The sequence below is a fragment of the Letharia columbiana genome (genome assembly GCF_014066305.1).
Source record: "Letharia columbiana isolate WasteWater2 chromosome Unknown Sc0000009_s1, whole genome shotgun sequence".
Taxonomy (NCBI): domain Eukaryota; kingdom Fungi; phylum Ascomycota; class Lecanoromycetes; order Lecanorales; family Parmeliaceae; genus Letharia; species Letharia columbiana.
Genome location: NW_023501046.1, coordinates 362,611 through 389,783, shown reverse-complemented (window position 1 = coordinate 389,783; position 27,173 = coordinate 362,611). Strand labels below are relative to the sequence as shown.

The 27,173-nt window shown below is 50.2% G+C and overlaps 10 protein-coding genes across 10 annotated transcripts; 6 read left to right on the top strand and 4 right to left on the bottom strand.

Annotated features, from left to right (window-relative positions):
* Positions 1-28: 28 nt before the first annotated feature.
* On the bottom strand, positions 29-1,935 carry HO173_003796 (uncharacterized protein; the record flags this gene model as incomplete). The annotated part of the gene is made up of 2 exons (XM_037305721.1): positions 29-961; positions 1,024-1,935. The coding sequence occupies 2 exons, from the start codon at positions 1,933-1,935 to the stop codon at positions 29-31; spliced, it is 1,845 nt and encodes a 614-aa protein (XP_037167476.1).
* A 3,147-nt stretch (positions 1,936-5,082) lies between these two features.
* On the bottom strand, positions 5,083-6,107 carry HO173_003795 (uncharacterized protein; the record flags this gene model as incomplete). Its single annotated transcript, XM_037305720.1, has 2 exons — positions 5,083-5,847; positions 6,084-6,107. 2 exons carry the CDS (start codon positions 6,105-6,107, stop codon positions 5,083-5,085), a joined length of 789 nt encoding a protein of 262 aa, XP_037167475.1.
* Positions 6,108-6,931: 824 nt separating this feature from the next.
* Positions 6,932-7,903, top strand: HO173_003794 (uncharacterized protein; the record flags this gene model as incomplete). Its single annotated transcript, XM_037305719.1, has 5 exons — positions 6,932-7,000; positions 7,148-7,255; positions 7,311-7,373; positions 7,434-7,672; positions 7,732-7,903. 5 exons carry the CDS (start codon positions 6,932-6,934, stop codon positions 7,901-7,903), a joined length of 651 nt encoding a protein of 216 aa, XP_037167474.1.
* Positions 7,904-9,498: 1,595 nt separating this feature from the next.
* HO173_003793 (uncharacterized protein) lies at positions 9,499-13,146 on the top strand (the record flags this gene model as incomplete). Its single annotated transcript, XM_037305718.1, has 7 exons — positions 9,499-9,562; positions 9,611-10,150; positions 10,247-11,160; positions 11,209-11,268; positions 11,316-12,639; positions 12,689-12,916; positions 12,992-13,146. 7 exons carry the CDS (start codon positions 9,499-9,501, stop codon positions 13,144-13,146), a joined length of 3,285 nt encoding a protein of 1,094 aa, XP_037167473.1.
* Positions 13,147-13,442: 296 nt separating this feature from the next.
* On the bottom strand, positions 13,443-14,420 carry HO173_003792 (uncharacterized protein; the record flags this gene model as incomplete). The annotated part of the gene is made up of 1 exon (XM_037305717.1): positions 13,443-14,420. One exon carries the CDS (start codon positions 14,418-14,420, stop codon positions 13,443-13,445), a length of 978 nt encoding a protein of 325 aa, XP_037167472.1.
* A 159-nt stretch (positions 14,421-14,579) lies between these two features.
* HO173_003791 (uncharacterized protein) lies at positions 14,580-15,343 on the top strand (the record flags this gene model as incomplete). The annotated part of the gene is made up of 3 exons (XM_037305716.1): positions 14,580-14,666; positions 14,721-14,907; positions 14,985-15,343. 3 exons carry the CDS (start codon positions 14,580-14,582, stop codon positions 15,341-15,343), a joined length of 633 nt encoding a protein of 210 aa, XP_037167471.1.
* A 1,190-nt stretch (positions 15,344-16,533) lies between these two features.
* Positions 16,534-17,665, top strand: HO173_003790 (uncharacterized protein; the record flags this gene model as incomplete). Its single annotated transcript, XM_037305715.1, has 2 exons — positions 16,534-16,550; positions 16,612-17,665. The coding sequence occupies 2 exons, from the start codon at positions 16,534-16,536 to the stop codon at positions 17,663-17,665; spliced, it is 1,071 nt and encodes a 356-aa protein (XP_037167470.1).
* A 355-nt stretch (positions 17,666-18,020) lies between these two features.
* On the bottom strand, positions 18,021-18,916 carry HO173_003789 (uncharacterized protein; the record flags this gene model as incomplete). Its single annotated transcript, XM_037305714.1, has 3 exons — positions 18,021-18,359; positions 18,421-18,662; positions 18,730-18,916. 3 exons carry the CDS (start codon positions 18,914-18,916, stop codon positions 18,021-18,023), a joined length of 768 nt encoding a protein of 255 aa, XP_037167469.1.
* A 3,610-nt stretch (positions 18,917-22,526) lies between these two features.
* Positions 22,527-23,375, top strand: HO173_003788 (uncharacterized protein; the record flags this gene model as incomplete). Its single annotated transcript, XM_037305713.1, has 2 exons — positions 22,527-22,584; positions 22,732-23,375. 2 exons carry the CDS (start codon positions 22,527-22,529, stop codon positions 23,373-23,375), a joined length of 702 nt encoding a protein of 233 aa, XP_037167468.1.
* A 601-nt stretch (positions 23,376-23,976) lies between these two features.
* On the top strand, positions 23,977-26,076 carry HO173_003787 (uncharacterized protein; the record flags this gene model as incomplete). The annotated part of the gene is made up of 4 exons (XM_037305712.1): positions 23,977-24,109; positions 24,162-24,483; positions 24,533-25,091; positions 25,141-26,076. The coding sequence occupies 4 exons, from the start codon at positions 23,977-23,979 to the stop codon at positions 26,074-26,076; spliced, it is 1,950 nt and encodes a 649-aa protein (XP_037167467.1).
* Positions 26,077-27,173: the final 1,097 nt, after the last annotated feature.

Below are 27,173 nucleotides of genomic sequence, written 5' to 3'. Positions count from 1 at the left end.
CTCAAGCCTTTCCACCGCCGTGCGCCTATCAGCTCAGACCGGTGTTCCTCGGCAACTCTCCAAACTCGTCGGTCCTGCGGGAAGGCGAGCTTCCCTGGCCATGTAGAGCGTCTTCGACGAGAGACGTATGGTCCAAGGAGCTGTTTCCAACGCGCATAGGCTGCTCGTAAAGTATGGGTCCCCAAATCCGCCAGTGAAGCTCGGCAATGTGCGATATACGCTTAGCAATATGGACCAAGCCCTCATTCTCACTCTGAACGGCAAAGCCCGGTTTCTGGGGGACTAGGCGCCTCATGAGCTGTACAGGGGTGAGATCGTCTATCGCGCACACTTCGTCGTCGACTTTGTCTTTCAGTGCTCGAGCGAGAGAACTCCGCAGGGCTCCGAAGACAGGCTTTTTCGGGTCGCAACAATGGCGTAGACAGGTCTCTGCAAACTCCAGGTGTTCGGACGCAGGCAGCTCGCGATTGCCGCAAACCTCGTATGCCGCTCTGACAACCTCCAGAGCTACAGGACCCCTCTTTTGCCAGTAATCATAGTGCAGTCCTTGGTCCGATATCAAGTCGGCCACCCTGAGGAACAATTCGGCATATGACCTTGGTAATATCTTACCCGTCCAGCCGAGGAACTGTAGTGTTTCATCCAAGGTCCGTCGGCATGCCGCTTGGTAAACCAAAGCTTGAAAATTCAACTGCACTGTCCGAAGGCGGTTGTAGTCGAGACTTAAGGTGGAAGGGAAATTCTTGTGATAGAAAACAACAGCGTCTGTAAGGGCCTTCACAAGAACCCACAATCCTGAACCGGATTCTTCATCTGCTTCTTGAAGATTCTTGAACCAAGTCCAGGCCCCTATAACATCCCATCCATCTGCTATTCGTCCAAGGAAGGCGTTCTGCTCGAACGCGATTGTGTCTTCTACCCAAGCCAAGCGCAACCTTCTTATTGAATGATTGGTAGCGTCCTGGAACAAAAGTTAGCGGTCAGATCCATTGATTCTAGAATGAGAACTGTAGGCCAGCTCACCAGATTCATTCCTTGCAAGAGTTCGAGTATGGTAATAAGACCGTGGATGATGCTGTCTGTCTCTGCGTTCTCTACGCCCAAGCGTATTGCTGAGGTCATTGTATGCAGTAGACGATCTCGCGTTGGTGAACAAAAGTGCCTCAAGAAGTTGCCAAGCCAATCACTGAGGGCCGTGAAATCGCATATTCCACGCTCTAGTTGCTGCATCAGGAACTTGACATCGAGACGTGCATCTATTGCGGGCCACTCTCTAGAAGGAAATGAATGCTTCAATATGTCTCGTACAGCTCCAAACAATCGAGGAAGCCTTAGAGCCGTCCCTTGAGGAAAGCTTCTGGGTCTCGGCCGAGGCAACGATGTGCACGAAGTTCGACTTAAAGGGCAAGCAGCAATGCTCTGGCCATGCGCTGACCACAATGCGATCTCTGTTGCTATAGCGCGCCAATATTCGACTGCCCGCTCTCGTCTTCCTTCAGCTTGCGGCCCTTGTGTATTAAGTCGGAATGCAATTTTAGGGTCAAAGTTGAGGTGGTGCCTAAAGACCAAATCGTGTTTGAGTCGTGGAATGTCTATTTCGCTCAGGACTGCTTGGGTGATAGGAGGGTCAAGACTGATAAGGCTGAAATCTGTGGAATGGTCTGTGCTGATAGTCAATAGACGGGGCGACTCCTGTGCCCGGTGTTCCCAATTGGCTCCGCTAGATAAGAGGTACGATGCTGAGGGTGTGGAGGGTAGCGCAGGCATAGAGTGCCTTGCTTTGGTCTTCTTTTCCGCCATCACATGCTTAGATGATGCCTCCGTAGAGCATGTGTCCACCGAACTTCGTCTACTACCATGCATCTTCCTTTTCCTAGTGCACACGTAAGGGCTGGTTTGTAACGGCGATTTCGACGGTCGCAAATTTCCACTCATGATCTTTGGGATCTATTCACCGATTGCGATTACCGTTTTTAGGTTGATAAAATTTGAGAATACTCTCGGTCAAAGCATTTGTAGTATTCGATTATCTGAAGATGGAAATTGCATTACACGCTTCGCTGGGAACATCGTATGATCTTTGTTGCGCGTTTGCTAGAGTTTGCTGGCACTCACAGGATAAAGCAAAACTTCATTCGTTGGCTTTGACGCAACGTCTTTGATGTGAAAGAAACAGTTTGCCACGCTTGAAGCAAAGGTGGAAAGAGTGGAAACTTTTTGGTACAGTGCAATCAATGTATCCGTAAAGAGACTACACACCATCATCGCGGGAAAGCAGAGAATGAAATGAGAGTTCATTATTTTAGCATCACACCCACGAACACGAAGACTACTCAGAACAGGGCGTGCTTTTCAGCTGGATTTCGCGCGAAACATAACTTGTAAATAGTGAGGCTCAACGAAGAGGGGGATCTGGCATATTATATCAGCGCGGCAATTACCTTATTTGATCAAAGCAACGGACCCGCGAGCAGTGCGCCCAATCAGCATCGCACAAATCAACATCCTGGTTTGCAGACAAGTCAGAATCAAGTCATGCGGATGAAGGAGGCCTACAGAAGACACAGCAGAGCGGTAGCTTTCCGGGCAAGCGACTCTTCCAACTCGACAAGTCGGGACACGATGCGTTGACTATTGCAGAGAATTGGAAGACTTGCCACTCAGTGCCAATAAGATTAGTAGCAAGAGTCAGGCCGTGCCCAGAAACCAACTTTGGAGAGTTACTACCATGTCCGAGCGATCATGTAGAATCAAGTCCCTCAACCGAGAGCCCGGGTCGGAGCAAGAGGTTCACTTCAATCCAATCGGAGTACCGCTAGACAGCTTGTCCAATGAATGAGGGCCTTGACCTTATGCACGTTCACCATTACGGAAGCCTCGCGCAGGGTTGGTTGGACTCTATCGTGCCCTTGAATCTCGTGGGAGGGGTGTGGGGGGGTGGATTCGTGGCAGAAAGTCCGAGCATGAGCGACACGTCGTCAACTTGGAGGTATAATAATAATCGTTACAATAGCAGGGATATAGCGAAAGGAGGAAGCAATCAACCCCGCAGTAGAGCTTTTTGACATTTTAACATTTAGATTTTTTGACCATTTAGATGTTTTGATATTTTGACACTTTGACACTTTGACACCGGGTTTTGCTAACAAGTGATTACTACTTAAGGTGGTGGTGGTGGTGCACATATGCCGTGATGATTCGATGAAGAGTTGGTTTTACTTTGTAGATTACAACATAGGAGAAGTGTTTACGCGGTACGGATCGAGGGGTATACTAAGTACGGTAATGTACCTATGTACGGGATACGGGTAGACTTAAGGTAGAGAAGAAAAGAAGCGGGCCAATGCAAATACCAATGCGAATGCAAATGCTACTGCAAATGCTACTGCAAATGCAACTGCACATGCAAAAGCAATGCAAGGACCCTTCTGACATGCGTGAGGTGAGGTATCCGAGTAGTACCCAAGTGCGTACAGTAAATAGGTAAATCACATCTGTTCAGTACCTAAGTTATACATTAGCTATAATTATCACAAGTACATTTACAACGATGAAGTACTAAGGTATCCGTAAGTACTTCGTATTCATGCACAAGCACGCCCCGTGGCCCCACAGTCGGGTGAGGCTACTCCTCCTCAGCCTCCTCGGCTCTCGCCTTGTCGCCTCATCGAATTTCCCTTACTCGTAGGGCTGAGTGTGAGTTGGAGTGTGAGTGGAGTCCGAGGCCTTACCTTAACCTAGCAAGCTTTCATTACGATAAGGTAGGTACTTTATTATTACGATTACTGATTACTCTACTCGTAATAGTAGGTAGCAGCAGCACCGAATTCATTGCTCGAACACATTGTCAAACCAGAGCAATTAAGGAAGGCAATGAGTGTTGGGGTAACCTCTTCTACTGCGCTTGCCTTTATCGTCACATGAGACCTCCAAAATGCTCCGCATTGGACGTACTAGTACATGAATCATGCCAGGGCAACGAAACAAAAATGCTCGTTTTCCGTCACCTCATCTGCAACTCCCTCAACTCCGCGCTCCGGAACGAGGGTTTTCCTCCTTCACAAAAAGGCACGGTTTGATATCCTTTGCTTTCCAAATAGACTTCGCGCTTGACGGTGATCAAAAATGGACGCATCCGCTGGCGCTTTGAAAGCCTCCGCCTAAAATGGTAACGACAAGACAGACTTCCATGATGCTTCGTATGGCCTCTTAATGCTAGTCTTGCAGGGCCAAACCCTCAAGACAAATACCTTCCGATCCTCAAATGACACACGGAGCGGCTGCTGGCGGAGGTAAAGATTATGGGCCTGCACCTACTCTGCTTCTCGTTGTAACACCTCGCTTTCGGCATCTCCAACCATTTCACATACTACTTTGTTAAGTCATCTACTTATCTCTCACATACTAGACACGACTTTATCTACTCCATGGCTTTCTCTATCTCATGGTTGTTGATCTGTGCTACTTTTGCTCACAGTGCTGACGACAACTGCCCTACAAATCTTGACTTGGGCTTCAATGCCAATAAATACATTGTAGGAACTCTTCCCGATGTCAGCTTCGACTTGCCAACAAGTTGTGCTGGCATCCTTCCCATTCCCAATACCACCACCAATGGACTGTTTCCCTCGCTGTTCGAAGCAGAGGCACGAGCCCAGAGAGAGGACCTCATAAGTAAGGCTTCCTGGGTGCTGGCCATGCTGTGTTATACGACCAACTCACCGCAACGTTAGCATGCGTCAGAAACTTTGTGGTTGGAAATGCTAGGTATCAGTAGCATGGAAAAGTAGCAGGGAATACGAGAGGCTCTAGAAAAGGGTTCTTGAACAAGCTATGCACGAACCGAAAGTGTTTGCAAGACTGCCTGTCATGAGCAGAAAGCGGCTTTGTCGTAAATTGAAAGAAGAATTTCCGATATATTTGAGGCCGACAGAGGTTAAAGTCCTTCTTTTGCATTAGCCAATCGTCGCAGGGGCCCGAACGGACAGAAGCTGAAGACCATTTTGAGGGAAAACATAACAGATCGTAGCCATAGGACGCAACAACCTATAGTCTCAACTTCCTGGGGTAAGGCGGAACGTCTCATTTCTTCTTCGTTGTTAGCCAACCAGTGCTCAAAAACCCCCTGTCTCCCATGACAGTCATCCACTGAATATCCAAATTCCCGAGCAGAGTCCTGCCATCCTTTGTTACTTCTTTACCTGGACCATCCTTTTGCTGCTCGACTTGGAAGGCGATCTGCAACACGTCCCGGGGCGCCATACTGGGCTTGTCACTATGGCGCATGCCTAATCCCTTCGCGTCCCAATTGAGAGATGTGGATATGAACGCCGGTTTTGGATTGAGAGTAGCTGTCTCGAGCGTAATTGTCCCATCCGCAAAATTCTCTAATTGGGCCTCGAGGGCATATCTCGCTGCCCGTGATTGAGAGTCACCAGAGTCCGCAGATGGTAGGATTGACACCTTCGTCCGCACACCAAGGCAAGGCCGTGCAACAAATTGGTACAATTTGCGGAAAGTCCTGACACGCCCACTGGACGCAGACTGGTCTTTGGAGACCGTAGTTTCAGAGTAGCTCACGTTCACGGCAAGAGTATGGTTACCCTCTTCTCTAAGCTCAAAACGGACGATTTTTTGCAAGGATTCCCCAGGGTCCACTTTTACAGCTTCCTGGTCAGCCGGGGACACTTCAAGGGTGTTGATACCGGACGGCGCATGCATTTCGGCGTCTACCCTTACGGACGTGACTTGACGCTCAGAGTCTGCTGAAAGTTCGTTGTTTGCACATAATGTGCATGAGAAAGTCTCTCCGACGTATGCAGAACCAAAAGCCGGAGGTAAAGTGAGCTGTAGTACAAGTAAGTAAGAACGGGATTGCTTGGATCAATCATCAACATACAACGGAATTGAGTAAGAAGTGGTCGTCAGTCTCGCTAGGTTCACGGTCAAGTGCTGCGTGGTGATCGATATATAATGCGGATTGTTTTGGTGGGAGCGGAAGAGGAAAATGTTGCGATAGAGACGGTCTCGACAGTCTTCCAAACCCTTAGAAATCGCCAGTACAAGGATCTATGGTGACTTACCGCAAAACTGATGTTATCAGTCATTATTCAATGTGGATCTGGAAAAGATGCACGCACCTTTCAAGGACACTGAGTGTGGCTCTCGAGGCGCTTCCATAATTGAAACAGACAACCTCACATCATTATTGGACACGCAAGATCAGCCATTTCCGAGGCAAAAGTAGTCCGACGTCAGATTTATAGTAAGCTCTTGATAAACGGGTTGGTACGTCGTATCCTGAGGTATGCTTTAGTCGCTTTTGGAGCTAGTCGAGTATCTAGGGTTGGGGCTTTTATGACATCATACAACTCTGTTTACTTTCCACTCCCTCACCAAATAATTACCGACATTGTTGGAGTGCTTCTACAAATCCCATGATATCGTCTCCGCGTTCATCTCGGTTTTGGGGTTGATATGCCTAGCTGGCCGTTCTAATTGTCGAGCATATAAAATCTTCGACCTCCGGATCTCCTACAAATCGGCAACCTAATGCCCTGCGAGTCACCGTCACACCGCATAGACACCTCCTGTATCCATTCAGAAGGTATAATAGAAGATCATGCGACATCGCCAGTGGATAAGGCAGCATGCTTTGTACCCACCGCCTCGAAGAAGCGAAAGAGAGCCGCCACACCCACTCCTAAGAGCAAAGGACAGGTCATGGACCTGACACAGGAAGACGAAAATCAGGCTCACTCCCCACCGGCCAAGAAAAATAAGGGTGCATCCGCTCGCAAAGCACAAAATGAAGAGAAGCGATCGAGGAGGTTTCGACCACATGCCTCGTCAAGCTACCTTGAGAGGCTGAATCGAGCAACTACTCAGAGGTGAGAGCCGCAAAACACTGGGTACAACATCAGGACAAACCATGGCTTGCAGGATGTTTGTCATTGATCGAACGCGCGGGGGCACCATAGAGATTCCCGAAGAGACAATTGTACGTATTTTCGGAGCCCATATTTTCCCTTTTGGAGCAAACCTTGAGTCTTGAGACATGCCTCAGGAGACTTCACTCTCGATATATGTTCCAAGGCTCGATATATCTCTACAAATAGGCAATACTGACTGCGAATTTGTAATCCAGGATCTTGCAGGCACTACGGGCAACGTCTACAGGATTACTATCTGCCAGCTACCCAGTTGCACATGTCCAGATAGCAGGCAGGGCAATCAGTGTAAGCACATTGTATATGTATAGCTGTCCAGCAACCTGTGATTTTAGATAAATCGCTAATCGCCTACCGAAGGTTTTGCACAACGTCCTCAGAGCCCCTGAACATCTACAATACCAACTCGCCTTTCTCTCCTCTGTATGTCCGATTTAGGTCCGAGAAATTCATCTAGCCACTAATTGTGGTCTAATTCTCAAGGAATTGCGTGAGATATTCGCCGCTGCACCCGCAACCGCGTCGACGTCTGCCTCTTCCGATGCACCTTCCAATCGTAAAGAAGTCTCCGGTGATTGCCCAATTTGCTTCACCGAACTTGAGGCGGAAACAGAGGACTCCATTGTCTGGTGCCGTGCTGCATGCGGAAATAACTTGCACAAGGACTGCTTTGAGCAGTGGGCAAGGAGCCAAGCTGGGAAAGAGATTCGATGTGTGTATTGGTAAGTCGGTCCTCGATGCTGCGAAAATGAAAAAAAAAACTTATCTGATGCCCTCTCAGCCGTACACCATGGAAGAGAGACGAGGAATCGCTCGAGCGAGTTAAGAACGCCGGAGAAGTCAACGGCGAGGGATACGTAAATGTAGCTGGAGAGTTGGGCTTATCAGGAGCACGAGATTATTCGACCTATCACCAGCACTGGGTACGACGTCGTGGACTAGGCTACTTCTGAAGATCGCCTCAGGATCGAGACTTGGTCGCTTCCTGTCGACTTTCGAGCGGTCAAGAGTCCAGGACAATCTCTGGCTATAGTCGCTATGTGCTGAAGGCCGACACTGGTGCTTGCTGAGGCTCGATCATTTGCTCTAAGATACCTAGCTCATGCTTTTCACTAGATGCTGTCGTTGCATCCGGTCATATCGGCTAAGGCGACCTGCAAATTGTCCGACGTTGAAAGTCGTAGCAGCGTTCAGAGACATTGCAGAAGGCAGGTACTGCCGAAAGCTAGATCCTCGGCAACCCCACTCTGTAAAGTAGATAGTGGGCATCCATCTCGAAAGCGCACTCATCACGACTGCTCAAAGGTGCAAGCATGTCTCACTTGTAGCTGCAACTATCCAATTACCTACCTACCTATATTCGCAGAGCTCAACGCTGAGATGCACGAGACTGGAAACGACCAAGCCTTTGCTAGCCCCTGAAGGCCACGCGTTTCCCCTTTTCGAAATCATATTCCTTGGATCTGGTGGGGGTATGAAAGTTGTGGAAGGCTTCCACGTTGCGGGTTGTGACATTATTTCACTTTTGAAGAATGATACTTTACGCATGCGTTAGAAAATGATGGGACCAAGCAGAGTTGCTCGGGACAATAAAGTAAATAAGAAAATCTATAGATAGATGGAACTTGTAAAGTAATGTACTTTTAGCTCAGAAGTGCTCGGACAAGCTTAAAACGCTAGGGTAGCAGGCGTAAGGTAGGTACGGTACACGTATTGACTTCTGTCCAATAGAATAATCTCTCAGTCTTTAACTCTTTTATCCCTGTCCTCCACCTACTCATCCCCGCTTGTACTGGTAGATAACCGCGTAGAGCCTCTCCTATTCCGATCTGTCGGATTCGAATAATACGGGTAACTCACATAATACATATCATTATTATGCAACCTGTCATAAAAATTAAGCCTTAACGGAAAGCTCCGTGACCTCCCCAACGCTCCTTTAGCTGCTCGATCAGCACTCGTGGCAGGCAATTGGCAGGGCAAAGATTGCTCCCCGGTGCCCGTCAGAAGATCGTCCTGATGATCCCTGGAAATTAAAGTAAAGTACGAATATTGATTGCGGGGAAGTTGATGATAGATATGCTTTGCCTGATGACTGATAAAATATGGCACAATTCCCTCGAGACGAGTACCATAGTACCGTACTGTAAGGTACCTACATAAGCGCTGCAGTACAAACTAAAGGACACAAATGAGGTAGGCCAAGCTCCAAAGGGCCGTTTTGAAGCAGCGCGCGGCAGGCTTGGCTCCCCTATCGACTCGTCCCTATCAATATCAGTACCACTATCACGACCACCACGGTTGTGGGTGCATTGTCCGCCGTCAAGACATATGCAACTTCTCATGCTTGCATATGGGGCCCACTCATCATCCTTGATTTGCAAAAGTCGCGCCAATCTACCACAGTCATTACGAGCACAACCATAGGCCTGACGGACCATCCAACAGAGAGAGGGTATCTATGACATGAAGCCCGGGCAAAAACCCTCTCACTTTGCAGTTGCTTCCCCCACACTCGTTAACCCTTGACAGCATCGAGCCCACTCCAATGGCTCCGACGCAGATCATAGACACCTCCAATTTCCCCCTCAGTGACTGGTTCTTCATAGCAGGTACGTGACCCTTCTTGCCTATTGCATCTCTCCCTAACACCTTTACAGGTGTTGAGAGTTATCAACTTCGTTGGGGGAAGGATGAAGAGCCCACGGACCTTGCCCCTACAGCGCCTGTCGAGCCTACAATTGAGGAGGACAGGGCTGCCGAAGCCGAAGGGGACCTAAAAGGTGCAACAAACAAGAAGGCCAAGAGAAATTCGTACCAGCGCCTGTCAAACCTCTCGGACGAAGCACGCTTGTCAATATCATCCTTATCCCTTTCCCCGGAGAGGAAGGGCACAGACAGCAACCGAAGTAGTACTACAATCAAGGGGTCCCAGGTCAACGGCAACGGCCGCCTGCTTAGCGACACGGACTTTGAAAATGCCTTGAAGAAATTTGCTTCCCAACGAGACTCCTTTCTGTCGGATTTGACCCTCAGCGCAGGGGCGGTGGTGCCCAACAGGCCTAGGGCTCGGCCCAAAACACAGAAAATTGTCAATGAAGATGCAGCCGGTCTTAAGTCGGGAGTTGGGAGCATACGGAGGCGGATCTCCTTTCGGGATATGAACAGTATGAAGAGGCAGTCATCTGTCAAGAGACAATGTCGGTAAACCCCCTGTCCTATCATCTGCAATTACAGCATCCCTAGCGAATCGATGTGAATTGTCCCAAAGGGTACTGATCCTCGTTTGTATGCAGCCTCGGTTCGAACGTCCAAACGATTGAGCAACTACAACTCTGTCATACCCAGCCCTCAGCCTTTGAATGACGAGGTCAACACCCATCCTTTGAAGCGAAGGTTCGAACCAGTGCTTCTAGACCGGTATCCCCCCAGAAGCATGGTGGAGGAGACCAAGCGAAGAGGGACTTTCCCAGACTACGTCCCAATGTTTGCATTTGCGAATGATATCCACATCGTCTCGGCAGATGAGCGACCGCGTGCGACATGGCATGGCTTCGCAATGACCTCTAGCGACAATTCACGGCTCTACGGCATTTGCATAATTGTGTGGATTCCTCTCAATGAGCGGGCGTCTGGAGAGCTGGAACGAGAATGTGAGAAGTGGAGGCGAGACAACATGACGGACGAGGAGCGAGAGCTAGCAAGCAGTCTAGGAGAGCGGCTCGCCGTTGAGAGGATCAGACTATCAAGGTTACTCGCACGCTTGCCAACAGTGGACTCTGGATCTTCAGCAAGAGAGGAACTTGAAGACGACATTAGTGCTGTGGAGGAGAAGATAGGTCTGATGGCGGATCTGCTTCGACCGGTGAGGCACGGTGCTGCAGCAAAGATCGAAGGCCTAACCAATGGCGAAACCGGCCTTTGGATACCGCGATCATATGGCATTCTTGGGCGCGATCCGTACCTAACGAGCTTTTGGAAAGAATGGCTCAAAGCGGTAGTGGTACCAATGGCTGATGGAAGTATTGTACGAGTTCCCCCAAGCTCACCGAGAATTGGGATGTGGCAACCTTTGGAGAGATATGTTGTAAATCTCTGCGCTGAGGCGTTGAGTCCGATTTCCTCTAAAACTCAAGTGGAGGTATCGATCAGGGAGCTTCGCTTGTTTGCCAGGAAGGAAGCCGTCAATGAGATTCCAGGCTCCAGAAATGTACAGAATTGGGTGCCAATTGAGAGATTCAATACTGACTGTGGATAGACTGATCTCTATGCGCTCTTTCGAGCATTGTCTATTCCAAACATAGTGGTTCTTCTTGAGGTATGTGCTATCACCTTTGGGGGATCTTCTGCTGACGTTGAATCGAGTTCGCTTTGGCCGAGTCTCGCATTATCCTCCTATCTTCTCATACTTCCATGCTTCATCTTGCATCCAAGGCCCTCGTCGAGCTTCTATATCCTCTGACTTGGTGTGGTATCTTCATTCCAGTGCTTCCAGCAAGACTTATCCAAGCTCTCGAAGCCCCTTGCCCTTACATTGTCGGTATTGAACGTGGGTATGAAAAAGTCGAGCTTCCAGAAGACGACTTCATACTCGTTGATCTAGACCAGGACGAGATCGAGTCGACTACAAGACCAACACCTATGCCAAAGCAACAGCGACGGAAATTGACGTCTTTGCTTCAGCTGGCCGCGCCACATCATAATAGATTTGGGGTTCCGAAAGGACCACCGGCTTATGCGATCGAGGCTTTTCCGTTTGATAACTTCTCATCTGAGAATCCTCAAGTCTTTACCGGCATGCCACAATCAACTTTCTTGGCAAAGTATGTTGGCCTTGACTCAACTTCGTTTGGAGACAGTGGTTCCAATCTCTCAGCGAAGTCTCTCGTCTTCAACGCTTTCCAACCCCCAAAGAGTGACAAGATAGAAAGTCAACGGCCATCGACGAGTTCTACAGCAAAAGGCAGTACGCCTCCTTCCCCAAAGCTTTCACCGACCTCGACCTCGTTCCCACCTCTACCACTCACACCAACCTCCCGGAGCGACTCTGGCTTTGCCATTCAAGCCAGCCTTCGCGGAAAACGATCCGGGCATTTCGAGACCGCTTCTAAAAGGAGCTCAACGTATGCTCCTGATCGAAACCCCATCAACAGACGGCCCAGCGTACCATTCAGTAACCACTCTTCGAGCCATTCGACAACAACTATAGGTACAGGAAATTACGCCATGTCAAGCTATGCCCCATCCATTTATGCTCAGTCCACGCTGGCAGCCTCAACGGTAATGCCGAACATGCTGATGCAGCCCGTGCGGAACTCCGATGGTACCAATTGGGTTGAAGGTCACTGCCTCCAGTGGAGATATCATGACGACCGCTCTGTGTGCACCATCTGCGATGACAAGGCTGAGGATGGCATCTATAGATGTACTGGATGCGGCATCAACGCTCATGGTAGGTGTGCTCAGCAGGTCTGCATTGTTTGCCCTGCGGCTTTCCACCCAGAGCAAGTGCGCGCGGCCTTTGCACGATGCTTTGCAGCTCTGTTCTATACGTACAGGAAGTTCCTGTCGCCTCCAAATAAGGAGCAAAAGAAGGCTGGCTTGCTTTATGGCTTCAATATGACTGGGTTCTTGAAGAGTCTGCCCCATGAGAATGCTGAGTACATGCAGGTGTTGCAGCAGACGCAAGGTAAGTATCCGATCGTAGAGCGGATGTGTGTCTGCTAATATCTGCATAGGCTTCAACGAGTTCATTCACGAACGTGAATCGAAGCCAGCCAGTGACCCGTCGATCATGCTCTTTGATCAGATGATCCTTTCAAAGAGGAACCGGGGCCGGGCATCTATGTTTAGCAAATCGAAGACGGACTTTCTCTCTGACACATATGATCATCTTTGGAGAACAGCAGCCGCCACACCACCCAAAGGTCGAATTCCTGGGGATGTGAGAGCAATCATTACGAGAGGTAGGCCTCTCCTATCAAATACTGCTTTGGGTGTCAAGGTTCTCAAAGGCTGCTCGCTAATCTTTTACCTTTCAGTCCCTGCGAAACTCGATCCTACTTTGATGAAAGAACCCCGTGTCCTCCAAGGTGTACCGCGAATAAATACCGTCAAGGCCACGAGAAAGCCGATACCAAGCATGTTAGGACCCAACGGGGCAATGAACGGGCTCGCACAGTCACCGCCATCATAGCACACAGTACACAGGGATGCTACATTTTGAATGATGATGAAATAATGTCCGAATTTGAAGGCGGCTCTTGGATGCATAGAGTCTATCGTTAGATTTCTCTTGGACAGAGAGCGATACTAATGGCATTCACTGAAGAGCGATGTACTCTTAATATGGAGCATTTGGAAAAGCGAGCTGTCGATTACACATCGAACAGGCCTGAGAAGCTAGATATCCTAGGTTAGGGACACAACTGAGATTTAAAGAGCACGACTTTAACCACAAGACCTGGGGGTTTCCGGCAATATCTCCGTACTTCAATCGTCGATATCCAGCGTTTTCATGGCCTTCAGGAACCACTCGATACTCTCTCCCTTCCACTCATATTTTTTTGCAAATTCTTTGGTCTCCGATGCAGATATCAATATTTCATCTTCAGATACCTTTGTCTTGTCCCCTTCGTCGCAACCTTCATCGCGCAGCTGCTCAAGCAGGAAGACCAAGAAAGCCCATCCCGAGATATCCCTCGGATGCATCAAGCACCACCCATGCACTAGCCCAATACTGTCATACAGCAATACCCTAACCCCGTGTCTTCTATCCTTAAATCCAGGATGTTCAAACCGGATGGAAGTGAAGAGCTGTCTCGCATACTGCCAGGCGTAGTAATTACTCGGATGCCTCTCTCCAGCCTTCATCACAATTACCAATTCCTCGTCCCAGAAGCTTTTTATACCATTTCCCGTGATCATCACCTGAATCGCCTCGTCAGCTGCATGCTCTTGCAGATCTAACGGGAAGAAATTCTGCCCAGTCCACAGGCGTTGCGCCCAAAGCGTAGAAGATTTGGCATGTTTGCTCAACGGACTCGTGACCAGAATTTCCAGAAAGTTTAACTCATGTCGTACGGCGTCTGCCAAGTTTCCAAGATCCCGGTCATTGTAGTCGTTCTCGCTCCGTTCGCCGGAGAAGCGCTGGATATGCCGCTTCCTGAAGTTGGCTGCCGTAAGGTGGTTGGGATCGAAGAGCAGTATCACGGCCGTCGCTTGCAGCGCTGCGGGATAGGAGTCCGAGTCACGGGACGAGACATGATCGAAGAAGGTCTTGCGAGCTGTGAGGTAGAGTGGTACCAGGAGCGACTTTGGGACGCCGACGGCCGCGGACTCGTGCAAGAGTTGGGGCGGGAAGCTCGAGGGTAGGATCTCGACTTCCAGCACTACCGGGGGCGACGGATGGAGGGCGGCGATGAGCTGGGCGTAGACGGAGTCGTGGGGAGGAGAGGGAGGTGATGGCATGGGGAAGAAGAGGAGACGAGAGGTGAAGCTAGCGATTTTGATAGGGCTGGGGGGGGTTAGGGTGGGATTATTTCGGTGTTCTACCTTACTCTACAGTGTCTACCAAGCTTCTCTTCAAAGCCCCATTGTCTGCTCTTGCAGAACCCCACAGAGAGAATCATGCCTTCTCTCCTCCTCATTGTATTCTGTTTGCAACTCTTCATCCACCTCGTCAACACCGTTGGCGCGCCTGTCATCAATGAATTCGTATAAGCCCCCTCCCCCCCATCGCGGCCTGCTCTTTGCTGACGGCATTTGTAGCTATGGAGCCTCTACAACCGACTTCCCACGTCTACCTCTGCTGATGCCAAGTCTCAAATCAAGCTCCAGAGGGAAGTGATACGCCTGAAGCGGGAGATGAATGCTACGAGTTCTCAGGATGAGTTTGCCAAATGGGCAAAGATACGGAGGAGCCATGACAAGATTCTGGCACAGTATGATGAGAAGAGTAAGACACCTAGGAACGATGAAAGAGCATCTGTAGTGCGAGTTTGAACAGCCTGGCTGATCGATACGTTTCCCCAGCCAACAACCTCAAATCCTTCAAATCGACCTTCGACCGCACTGTCAACGCTCTCCGCTGGGTCGGCACCAATGGCCTCCGCTTCTTCCTACAATTCTGGTTCTCCAAACGACCGCTCTTCTGGATACCAAGGAATTGGGTGCCGGGCTATGTGGAGTGGTTGCTTGCATTCCCTAGAGCACCGACGGGGAGTGTGAGTATACAGCTGTGGTGGATCGCTTGCGCGACTATAGTGCGGCTTGTTGGAGCCGCAGTTGTGGCAGCGCTGGTCTTGGTAAGGGAACAAGAGCAGGGAGGGCAGAAGATGAAGATCGGTGCAGGAGCCAGAGGTGGGAAGGGGGAAGGGAAGAAAGAGCTTTAGGCGTTGGAGGGTATCACGCTGTGAATGGCTTCGATTGGCAGCTTGAAGATATCCCGACGTTCGATTGTGGGAGACGGGAGGATGTGTCTCACGAATATTGACGCAGTGATCTTTCATGGCTTTCGCTCGACACTGCAACACGAAGTGAGATACCCCTTGGCAGAGGCTTTGGATTCGGTCTAGGCATTCTTTTTGACTCTGAGTGATCATGGTAGAGAGGATCGCTAAAGCTTCGAAAGTGCCCGTCATCAATGCACATAGAGTATTGTGGGCTCTGCTGGCACGCCATCCTTGAAGACGTGTTCCTTGCATTTGAATATCTCATTCTCCACAGACAGCAATCTTCCAGCTTGCAAACCAAAGGAAAGCGTATAGCTCAAAGGTGCATGCCACCATGGCCATAGCCATCGAGCAGGGCGGGAAAACCCCAATCGAGTTCGCAATTTGACTCTCAGGAAATCCTTTTAGACCGCATACTTATTAGAGGACAGAGCCATCGCTGCTAATGGACTTCGAGATTTGATTGACCATGTTCGGATACAACTCCCCGGGGTAGGAATAGAATAAAGCGTGGGAGAAAATGTTTCAAGCGGCACATGCGGTTGGTTCAATTTTGCGGCGGGAGGTTTAGCGGATGCAAAATCGTTGCGAATGCTTGGCATCAGACATTCCTATGCACCCCAGAGATTCAAATTGTTGACTTCACAGCCATGATGTGAATTGTAAAATTTTCTAGACGTAAGTTAGACTCCTTATCGCGGCGGGTCAACGCTGCTAAAATAAGTAAAATCTATAAGGAAACGATGAATTCATAGAGTTAAAGAAGAAAATAAAGTTATTTTCGAGCAGCAGTCGGTTGTTTTTCTCTTTTCTTAATTTCTAGAAGTAAATGAGTAGTTCGAAAAGAAATCTTTTATGTTTAAGACTTCCATCTAATACTCTTGCGACTCTATTTCCGCCAAAAGTTCTTACATCCGACTTATAATTATGAAGTTAATAATTTGAATCCATGGGATGCGTAGGAATTTCTGATGCCAAGCATTCGCAACGATTTCGAATACGCTAAATCAGCGCATGGATGACCTGCAGCCGTTGTGGTTTTGCAGCCGATAGGAACGTGTCCCAACACCCCCCGCAACATCTCACCCATGTTCTCTCAATAACAAAGCTTTCATATACTCGCCATCATCATGGTATCCCTCTCTACGTTCGTATTTACTTTCTTCGAATTGCACTGACCAATCATGCCTGTACTGACATCCCAACAGCCTCAAAACCCTCCTCTTCACTGTGGGGCCCCTCCTCATTCCCAGGCTCATAACCTGGTATCGCACCCAAAAAGTCAAGGCAGTCACTGCCCCTGCCCCTGTGCAGCCGGTGCCTGGGCCAGTCTCCAAGTCCCTCACCATCCTCTTCCTCTCCGCCGTCCTCGCCCTCGTTTCCACCATTCCCTATTTCGCTCCAGAAAATATCTTCACCACAACATCCTCGCGCTTGCAAACCTCCAATGATGTCCTCTTCACCCGCCTCAATCTCGCCCGCGGAGTCTCGGGGCTCACCGAGGCTGACAGCGTTCTGCGGCCAAAGATCGCTTCCTTGGACGCTCGGCTTCTCTACTTCACATACGGTCCCGATGTCTTGACGAACTGTCCTTTCTGCAACTCCGACCAGCCATCCACATACTTCTACTATGCTCTCCCCTCGATCGCCCTTCCTCACCTCCTCCACACCTTCGCCCTCGGTCTCGCGACTTCCTCGGCCATGTCTGGCGCTTACGGGAAGAGATGGCGTAACGTCGTGACGATTATAGGCATGGGACTGGCGGTGGTGGAGTGTTATCTCTTCGGCAGCTATGAGTGGAAAGCCAACGCGCGTGCTGTTCGACCGGAGCAGTACATCCATTTCTTCTGGCGGATGCGTGTGGTCCGTGGCATCGTCATAGCTCTAGCAGACGTCCTCGTCGCCGGGCTCCTCTGGCTGTCTTCCACGAACCGCATGTTCGTAGTACCCCCGAGTGCGGCGGAGAGGATGGAGACGGCGATGCGGGTGCTGGAAAGTGCGAGGGCGAAGCTGCAGGCTGTGGGCATCATGAGGAACGTCGTCGTGAGGGATGAGGGGTTGAGAAGGAAGACGGAGGCATATTGGAGGAAGGAAGGGCAGGTGATGGGAGAGGTGATGGATGAGAGGGAGGTTGTGGAAGGGATGAGGAATGCGCTGAGTGGCAGGATTCAAGTGGCCAAGGTAGAAGAGGACGCGAGGAGATATGCGGAGGGCATCACGAGTTTTCAGGAGTTGCAGCAGCAGCAGCAGCAGGTTGGATAGACGCGGGACAAATCAACGCCTGGGCGCATTTGAGCAGACAATACCGGAGAATTTAGAAATCTTGACACATGCAACGAAATGTACAGTATTCTTGGAAGAGGAAGCGTATGAGATGATGAAGATTGCATCCGTCTTGAATAAGAATGCATGCTAATAGAGGATAGCTCTCCCTTTCCCTCCGTCCCTGTTCCTCGCGCCGTACTAAATCGAAAGAAAAATTGGTCACTGGCTTGTAACATTCGCACTCCCTCCTTTCCCCCACCCCTATCCACTCTGCTGCGCCCAGACGAGAAAAGAAAAGGTCATCCGATTCATGATATTCGTGACCCCGGACCGAACCGTTGGGGCGTCCGTCTCAGAAAGCCTGACCCTGCAGGGCGGGATGGAAGGCCAAATCCGGTCTCTGCACACCGTTCACGACCGGCGGCGCGCTCGAATTTCTCTTGGCCTGGGCCAACTGCGGGGTCCCCGCGATCGGCGCGGAGATGTTCCGGACGGGCTCCTGCTCGTGCGAGGAGTGGTCCTTCGTGTAGTACGATGGCAGGGTGTCGGAGCGGCCGAGGTGGAACGAGCGCCGGGCGTGCACCGACCTCGAGGGCGAGGGGCTGACGTAGACCTTCTGGGGGGCGACGGCGCCGTGGTCCCGGACCTGCCGCGCGGTGATACCGAGGGATTTTTGGCGGAACATGTAGTTCTGTGTTTTGACATTAGCCACTGGATTCGGTCCGCGGTGGGGCTTGCGGGTCATGACTTACGGCGAAGATGTTGGCCACACCGAGGATGCTGACGACGATGCCCGAGGCGATGACCAGACGCCAGAAGGTCGCACCGAGGGAACCCTCGGAGGTGGCCTGTTTGTTCAGGTTGCCGAGGATGGAGACGCCGATGATGATCATGATGATGCCGAGGGTGACGAATCCGTGGCTGGGGGAGAGGAGCGGCCAGTTGTTGGCGGTGTAGCGCTTGAAGAGCGAGATTTCGGTGAGTATGAGGAGTACTGCTCACTTCCGTCAGCTGCTGGCCCTTGAGATGAAGGGTCGGAATAGGAAGAGGTGAGGACTTACTGCTCACACAACCTGTGATTAGATGGCTGACACCGTCGAAGAAGAAGAATTTGGAGACGATGAAGGTCTTGACCAGCATGACGAAGCTGGCCGCGACGACGGCTAAAAGGGCGACTACGTTCATCACGCGGATGACGTTGAGGACGACGTAGCCTGGACCAGCCAGGGATCTCTTGAAGAAAGGCATATCTGCGTGTTTTTGGATCGGTCTCGTGATTTGGAGATGGTGTGTTTGTAGCTTTCGAAGAGCGAAGAGAATTTGGACTGCACAGCAGTAGATTAAGACGATGTATCAGGGCAAGGATGTTTGAAGAAACGGAGTCGACACTTTCACGGAGGGAAAAGTAGTATTAGTAGAGATGGGTGACAAGAAGAGAACAATGACGAGTCCGCAGACAAGGCGCTGGCCGTTGAAGGACAATGGAAGAATGAACAGGTATGAATGAAGAGAAAAGAGAGTTGGAAGATGAATGGAAAAACGAAAAAATGGCTCTCAAAGACACGCCTGAACAATCGCGATTCACTGCCTTTCTATTCACAGCAACAAAGAACCCCACAGTATGTGAATCGGGGACCCAAACCACGGAGAGACTGGCCCAACCCAGCGCCAGATTGCATGGAAGCGCTGGGCTCAAGCCATCCTGCGACCATGATGTATATCTGCGACATCTTAGAGATGCAGGTTGGTGAGGTCTCGAAGAAAATCAGTGGCTGTCGTTGTCCCTTTCTTTTGGAAGACGGAAGCGTTTCATGTCATTATGCTGGGCGGCTACGAGTCCTCTACGCGTTGCCTTGAAACAGAGCGCGCTGTTCGAGTCATAGATGGTGAGGGTCAGTTTGAGCGACGAGGGTGCGTCACATTCAGCACATGAGTATAAGCGTTTCTACTGGATGAGCTTAGTAGTATGGGTTAGAGCGATGGCTTCCCATGCAACAAAGGAGACGTTTGACACTGGAGAACTCGAGAAAGATCGCCATCCGATAGGCTAATCCATTTCCGGCAAAGTGCAGCCCTAAGTCGAGAAATGCTCGTCCACTTGAAGGCACTCAGATCAACTACCTTAATTACATAGGTACATACTGGTGAGAATTAAAGCTATTCGAGTACCAATTCATGCATGACGGCCTACTCAAATCTAGCAATATATAGAGGTCTCGTTGTTCCCAGCGCGATAGCCTTCCATCGCTGACGAGCCAAGAGCCAATCGCCGAACAAAGTAAAATGCCGAGCTATTTGGCCCAAAAAGCATACGGCCGGAAACAAGTTTCCAACGTCGTCTGAGTATAGTCATCATCCTATGCATTTGGACCAGACAAGTACGACACGTTCCACCACTGTCGCCGCAAGACCTGGAATCCCAGTACTCGCAATTTTGGCATCAGCTCCTCATTCTCACACTTCAACGATGAGGTTCCCTGTCATACAAGCCATTTCATATGCCATTTGACTCTAATCTAATGATGACAATAAAATCGACCCTCGCCGTGGCTTCCACGAACCTTGTTGTCTTTTTTGATTTGTCATTGGCATTCTCGGATTCATATTCGGGCAAAGTCTTGTCCGGTGACTTGGATGACGACTTCAACGTTTTGTATGATAGCCATGGCTGAACAGCAAGAAGTGAATGAGAAGGAATGGAGGGATGGGGGGATGGAGGAGGGAAGGAAGGAAGGAAAGAAGGAAGAAAATGACGGGCATCGATGCACCTTGCTATCGGACTTCTGTCGCTTGCTATACCCGTTAACTGGAAGGAATCATCTCGTCAAGAGAAATGTCTGCAATAAACGAAGAGGGATGTTCCAAGGCGTAGTTCCGTAGTCACCCTTAGTAGGACGTTCCCAGATACCACTCGGTCACGACGAGAAGGCGAGGCTCTACGTCATAGAAGTAGAATGTGGACACTCTGTTATACTGGACGGCTTGCCGAGGTTGTTGCTCGCATTTGATGCTTGCGCAGTCAGTTTCCTTGTGCAACTCGCCCTCGACATGTACCCCTCAAGGCATGTCGGGCGTAGACGGCGAAGACTGGTAGGTTGGGGGAATCTGCAAGGTGGGGCCCCGAGCTGAGAGAAACAGATCGGGGTTTCCTTCGGACTCTGGACGTCGTTAATGTTTGTAGCAGATCTTGCGGCGGCTATTCATACTCTCTTCTTTGGGGGGCCTCTCCTGGCTTCTGGATCAGCTTTTGGACCTAGAATTTGCGAGCCGGCATGGCTCAAGCCAATGGAGTCTGAAGGAATCGGTTGGGAAGGAAAGCCAAGTTTGTTCATGCTGATAATTGTCCGACGCGGAAACAGGCATGTCGGCAGACATTGCCGCCGAGTCACTAGCGTGAAACCCCTGCTCGAAGTGTCCCTAATGCTTCAACCTCGTCTTTGTCATTGTCCCAAATATCGACTATCCTTGGATATGCGGTCAATGGGGACTGCAAGAAGGACTCGAGGAACAAGAAAAGGACTCAGAGCCCTGAAAGTCGTGCGACAGTGCGGACTCTACCATTCTACAAGCATTGCCGAGGCCCTTTCACAACAAGATCTCAATGCGGTATCAAACGTGTTACTCCGCTATCCTGCTTCGCAAAGCCTGCTTTTCTGATTATTGGTGCAGCGTTATTACCTGCTTCCTTTTTTCGGATGCGGCCCTGTTGAGCGCCGGCAGTCAGATTTCAACGTCCTTTCCACCCGCTTTTTTTTCCTGCTTCCTTGTCCAATCCTTTCTTCACCGCTCTCTTCTTTGGAATGCTCCTTACGCTTATGGAGTGGCAGCCCGGCAATGATGATGTTATCGTGATGCTGCTCAGCCTATGACTTGCATTGTCTTCCACGATAGCCGTTAATGTAAGCAGAGTCCTCAAAACTTTGATCGACTTGGGTACAGGTGTCGAGGAAGTATTGCAGAATACGAAGTTGCCAATCTGACTTAGCGCACACGAAGGCCATTCTGTTGAAGGCTTGTCTAGTTAGACGTGACAATGTTGCTCCGGCCGAAGAACAATTTGCCTTTATTTCGTGTAACCTCGCTGCCGCCCAGTTGTTGGCGCCACGAAAGAGGGGCAGAGGTCCAAAGCCATAGGTGGTATTTACTTGGTTGAGCTTCGGAATGATGAACGATGGCTTTGGTATAGGTTGAGGATTGCCGCTGATAGTGTCGAACTGTTGCTCATGTACGACCCTCACTGTTCGATTGCAAATATCATCCTCCATCACACACAATGCCTTCAAACTGTGTTATGCGCTCGATCTGTTTGATCATTCGTTTATACTTCTGACGGGTAGTTGTCAATCGAAGAGACACTGCAGGCTATTATCGAGGTCGAGAACTGACCGGGCAACCCCTCGAACCTCAGTCGCCTGTAGTCTCGAGGATTATCGACATGCAGAGAAGACATTGAAGCATTGACCTTTTGTGCACGGGTCCAGCAATGTCATCTCATATTCATTGCAAGCCCACCCTGTATCTACAGCAAAGAGCGGACTTTCTCTCTTCCTACCAGCCTCAAATCATGAGTAACGACACAGTTCAACATGTCAACGACTCTTATACATTCAGAGTCGCCCCTGACATAGATCTCTCGGTGGAGTCTTACTTACCCTGCAATTACACTCCCAGTCACAAAATCTCGCCCAGCCCTCGACCTCGTCAAGCTGCGGTCATCTTTCTCCACGACTTTGGGGGCTCCTCGTACACATTCAAGCGTATTATAGAGGGTTGCCGATGTCACTGCATCACCGTGGATTTCCGAGGCTGTGGCGAATCATCCCGTGCTCATGTAAGCAGGTTGTATTCCGTGGAACGAATGGCCGAAGATGTTGAGAAGATTCTCCCGGCGCTGGAAAATGTCACAGATTTCATACGTACGTTATGGTTCCTGAGGCAACTCTTCCCCGTTCATGCTGTCTCATGAGTCGTCAGGCATGTCTAAAGAGTTCTCCGCTCCTAAGACATGTCTCGCGACGAAGAATACCTCCCGAAAGAGTAATGCTGACTCCGAGATCATCAAGTCGCAGGCCATGGTATGGGTGCGAAGATTGCCCAAATCGTTGCCAGTGGTGAGCCTAAAGGTCTGATAGGCCTGGCTCTTATCAACCCTGTGCCAGCATCACCCTGGATCTTGTCCAGCCCGAAGATGGAAAGGCTATATGGATCCTGCGAAGCCAAGACTGAAGCCCTTGACTTTGCGAATGGTGTCCTCAGTGCCCATCCGGGTTCACTCACGGTGTCCGACCTGGACAAAATCAGTGCCCACGCAATAAAACAAGATACTGCATTAACGATAGCCTGGCTGAGAGAAGGCTCTGAAGGAAAAGAGGGCGACTGGTCGGGGGCAGTCGACAAGATCAAAGTGCCCGCAATGGCAATTGCTGGAAAATCCGACAGATTGATAAGCGTACAAACCATCAAGGACGAGGTGTATGGCAAGATCTACGGGTGTATCATGGTGGAAGTTGAAGACGCTGGACATCTGTTGCCGCTAGAGAGACCGAAGAAGCTGCTCGAGGAGCTTCAGGCTTTTGTCGATGCATGTGTTGACGTACGCAAAAATGATGGTTTGAGGTCAGGGTCACTCCTCTACCAGGGCTTCTGTGTGGCAAGAGAGTCAAATTACAATAATTTCATGAGGACGCAAGGGTTAGAATCACGGTAGAAATATTCTTGTGAAGGGCGCTTTTCATGGAGATGTCGTTGACTTGGAGCTGCTAGAGTGCAAACACACTACGAAAAGAAAACATGTATTTCCCAGATATGGCGAGGATCAAGGAATCTTTTCAGAAGATCCGATCTTGGAAAGTGACTTGAATTTCGGATGACGTGGAGTTCTATTGCCAATGATAATGAGTTGCCAGTCAGACATCAGGAGAAAGGCAGGAACGCTGCTGGCTCTTTGTATAAATTGTGGACAGCCTTGAAGATGACATGGCTTTCAGATGTTAAGAGACTTACTGAGAAAGCTTGCGAGTGAGACAAGCCCACCTGAATATGCAAGACCTAAGCAATTTGAAAGCAAGGTATTAACGCTTCGTGATTTCCGTTGTACCGTAATATTGAGTGCTAGCGAGCCCAAAACCTAGATCTCCACCAGGGTTCGCGCCCAAACGCCAAAATAGATTACATAAAATACGTACCCGCAGCAACCAGGATTTGTGTAAACATCTCGATAATTTGGGCCAAACGACACAATTTGGTACGCAGGCGCTGATGGGCTGACGATGAAGCCATAGAAAGCCTTCTTCTGCTCATTGGGAAACATGGCGTCTCTCCGCCCGCCTCTCTATAGACAGTTCTTGACACCGGCCCTGCACAGAAGATTTACAAGTGCCGCTCTCATCACCCTCGTGGTCTGCTATGCCGAGGCTGTACTGATCGCAGACAAGTCTTCAAGTAAGTTCGATCCCTGAGTGAGAAGCCGCTTGACCGTCTGATGTAGTGGCAGTATTCTGGTTCTGGTTTCCAATTGGCCCAGCAGGCATACGAACACTCCTCCTCTTCGTATCAGCACTCTCTATCTTCGTACTACGTGTGGCTCAACTGCATTTGGGTATGGCCGAGAAAATGCCTAGACAAGATTCGAGTACTGAAAATGCATCAGGGTCTCGGACAACAGCATCACCCTTTGAGACCTTCACACGGTATCTGTTCCGCTTGAACACTGTCCAGACATTGGCATGGTACCTTTTCTCGGCATGGTGGTTCAGTGAGGTCTACATGTGGTCGGTACCAGAGTCGGCGAATCTAGGCTGGGTAGCTGCAGGAAAGTGAGCGAGGTTCTGCCCTGGTGGTGCTGCTGTGGCTAATGGATAGCAGAGCATGGGAACGCAAACGACTCAATGAGCGACCAATATACCTCCGAAGCGTCTTTTTTATGCTTGCAGTCCTTCAATCTGGCTTGCACCTCTACTATAACTACGACAGCGTTGCCTTGCCAGTCATGCAGGCAAAGACAGACGCCAGCTCTGGACAACCTCCAAAGCAGGAGCATCCCGTTCTCCAGCTGAAGGTTCTGCTACCAAGCCTATCACGAGAGATAGGAACCCGCGCAACAGGCATGGCCATCTTGGGACCCGTAGTCTATGCTCTCTTCATTCGACGGGCGGCGTGGAGCTGCTCTCTGTACTTCGCTGCATTGCTGTGGGATGTGCCTGCCTCACAGCTATCGTACATACCACCGTACCACTACTCCCTTATCCTTCGCTCCTTGACCTCCGGCGCCCTCTTGATCACACTATGGGAGTTCTCAAATGCGATCTTCAGTGCCTATCTTACGTTGGAGCCAATGAAGCGAGAGCAGCCCCTGACAGGTGCATCCAAAGATCCCAACGCAAGCTTACTGACCGGGCTCAAGGCAAAACGGGAGGTCATCAGGGTGAGCAGCATAGCCACTTTCGAGTCTGTAAAAAGCTAATACTGCTTAGACCTTTGCGTTTTGCGAGCTTGCACTCATCAGCCAGCGCTTCGCAGCACGGCGCAAAGCTATCTTCGCAGATATAGACCGCCCAACCGGTTCAGCATGGACTCAGATCATGACTCTCTGCGTGGGCAACATTCTCGCCATCAGCAATCGCATCGCTGAATTCCAAAATCCAACCACCAAATCCGTAGCACCTCCGCAGCGAATTACCATCGAATCCCTGCCTTCAATCTCGTCGGCGCCCCTTAGGAAAGAAAACATCTTCAGCAACGCCCGAACTCCCGCGACTACACGCGAAAAGATCGAGTCAAGTTTCGGCACCATCGCCAAGTCGTACGGGCAATCACCACAGCCTGCGAAGCCTCTGAAATTTTTAGAAAGCCAACGCGCAGAAGGAGAGAAATATATAGGTGTTGCACGTCAAAAGCTCCTTACCCAAGGCCAACAGGAGAGCTTGAGCAGCAGCGGTCTGCTTGCTCAGTACAACGCCTACCTCATTCGCTTCTTGCGCACTCCGTTTGGACGTCTCTTCCGACGGACATTCAAGCGTCGTGTCTCTACTGTGGTGCTGGGATCGCCATTTGGCGAGCTTAATCCCATTATTGATTCTGTCAATGCGCTGACTGCTCTAGCTCTTGCAAGCTTGACAGAGGATAACTATGGCAAGGTAGCTAAAGATGTCCCACTGCTAATTCAAGTATTTGTCAGTGTCATACAGTCTGTAGAGGGGTTTGTGAGAGATTTGCCTGTTCATTGGACTGATGTAGAGTTTTCCGAATCGGACAGAAGAGCAGAGGAAGTGGACTTGGTGGTTGGGACCTTGAAGGCAGGATTGAAGGAGATGGTGGATGCTTTTGGCAAGTATGCCGCCGAGCTTGGTTTGACGGAAAGGGATATGAAAGCAGCAAGGCGAGTCGCTGGGATCGAAGGGGATGAGTGACGTTACGACGTCACGACGTTACTGGAGTAGATGATAGACGATTGATACCCAATAAAAAGCCATACCGTTCATCCAGTCGAACGCCACTGCTTTCTAGAAATCAACAACTATTGGGGACACCAAACAAAAATCAAAGACCAAAAGTTGTAGAAATCTATCAAACGGTGCTCAAGCAAAGGATCAAGAGGGACCAACACTGGCGCCGCAACGCGACTTCGACCAGCCAAAGCTCCACCTCCCACGGCCTTCCATAACCGGATCCCTACCCCGGAGGAGCTGCCAGAACGCATCGGCCCCCCTGGAGGCTGGTGATCGGAAGTCCCGACACAAGACTCTAGTCTAGACGTGTCGGTGCATGGCGGAATAGCGGACATGGTCCACTCGGGGCGTTTTACGCTCCTGGGGGCGGGAGTTTCGCGAGGGTTGGGAGGGAACGACGCTCGGTTGGTTGGGCGAAGGTGGGGGATGGGCATGAGGAGGAGGATGAGGAGGAAGGAAGATGTTGATGGAGAGGGTGATGGAGAGGGTGATGGTTGACCGTGCCCGCAGGGTGCAGTGTGTGTTTTCTGAGCCGTCCGTCGGTCCTACGATTCAAGCAGACGACATGATCACGAGCACCGGTTTTTGCAATGCGAATTCTAGTTCATTCTTCAGACCTTATCTAATCTCGGGCAATGTATGTAACAGGGTGGTCATTTGGGTATACAGTGAAAAAAGGCTTTCACGGATATGAAAGAGAAGAAAACGCCTCTCGTAAACCGTGGTGAGCATTAAGGAATATGGGGGGTATCAAGTCGACGGAGCCCATGGCCTGGTCGTTCAATGTCGCAGGAGCACCTTGCCTTTTGAGAATCGAAGATGAAGGTGGAAAAGTAGATGACGAACAATACGCAAGTTCCACTGTAATGCGACGAGCCCTACGACCCTTGGCCTTACGAGGACGCATCAACAGCCCTATCAGACCACTGATTCGAGCCCTACCCGAAGCTCCAGACGCGCCTGCGTCAACGTCAACCGTACTCTGTGATGAGTCAAATTGGTGGATAGGCGAAGTGTCCGTCGAAACCACCGAAGCCAATACATTGAGTGCAGAGGGA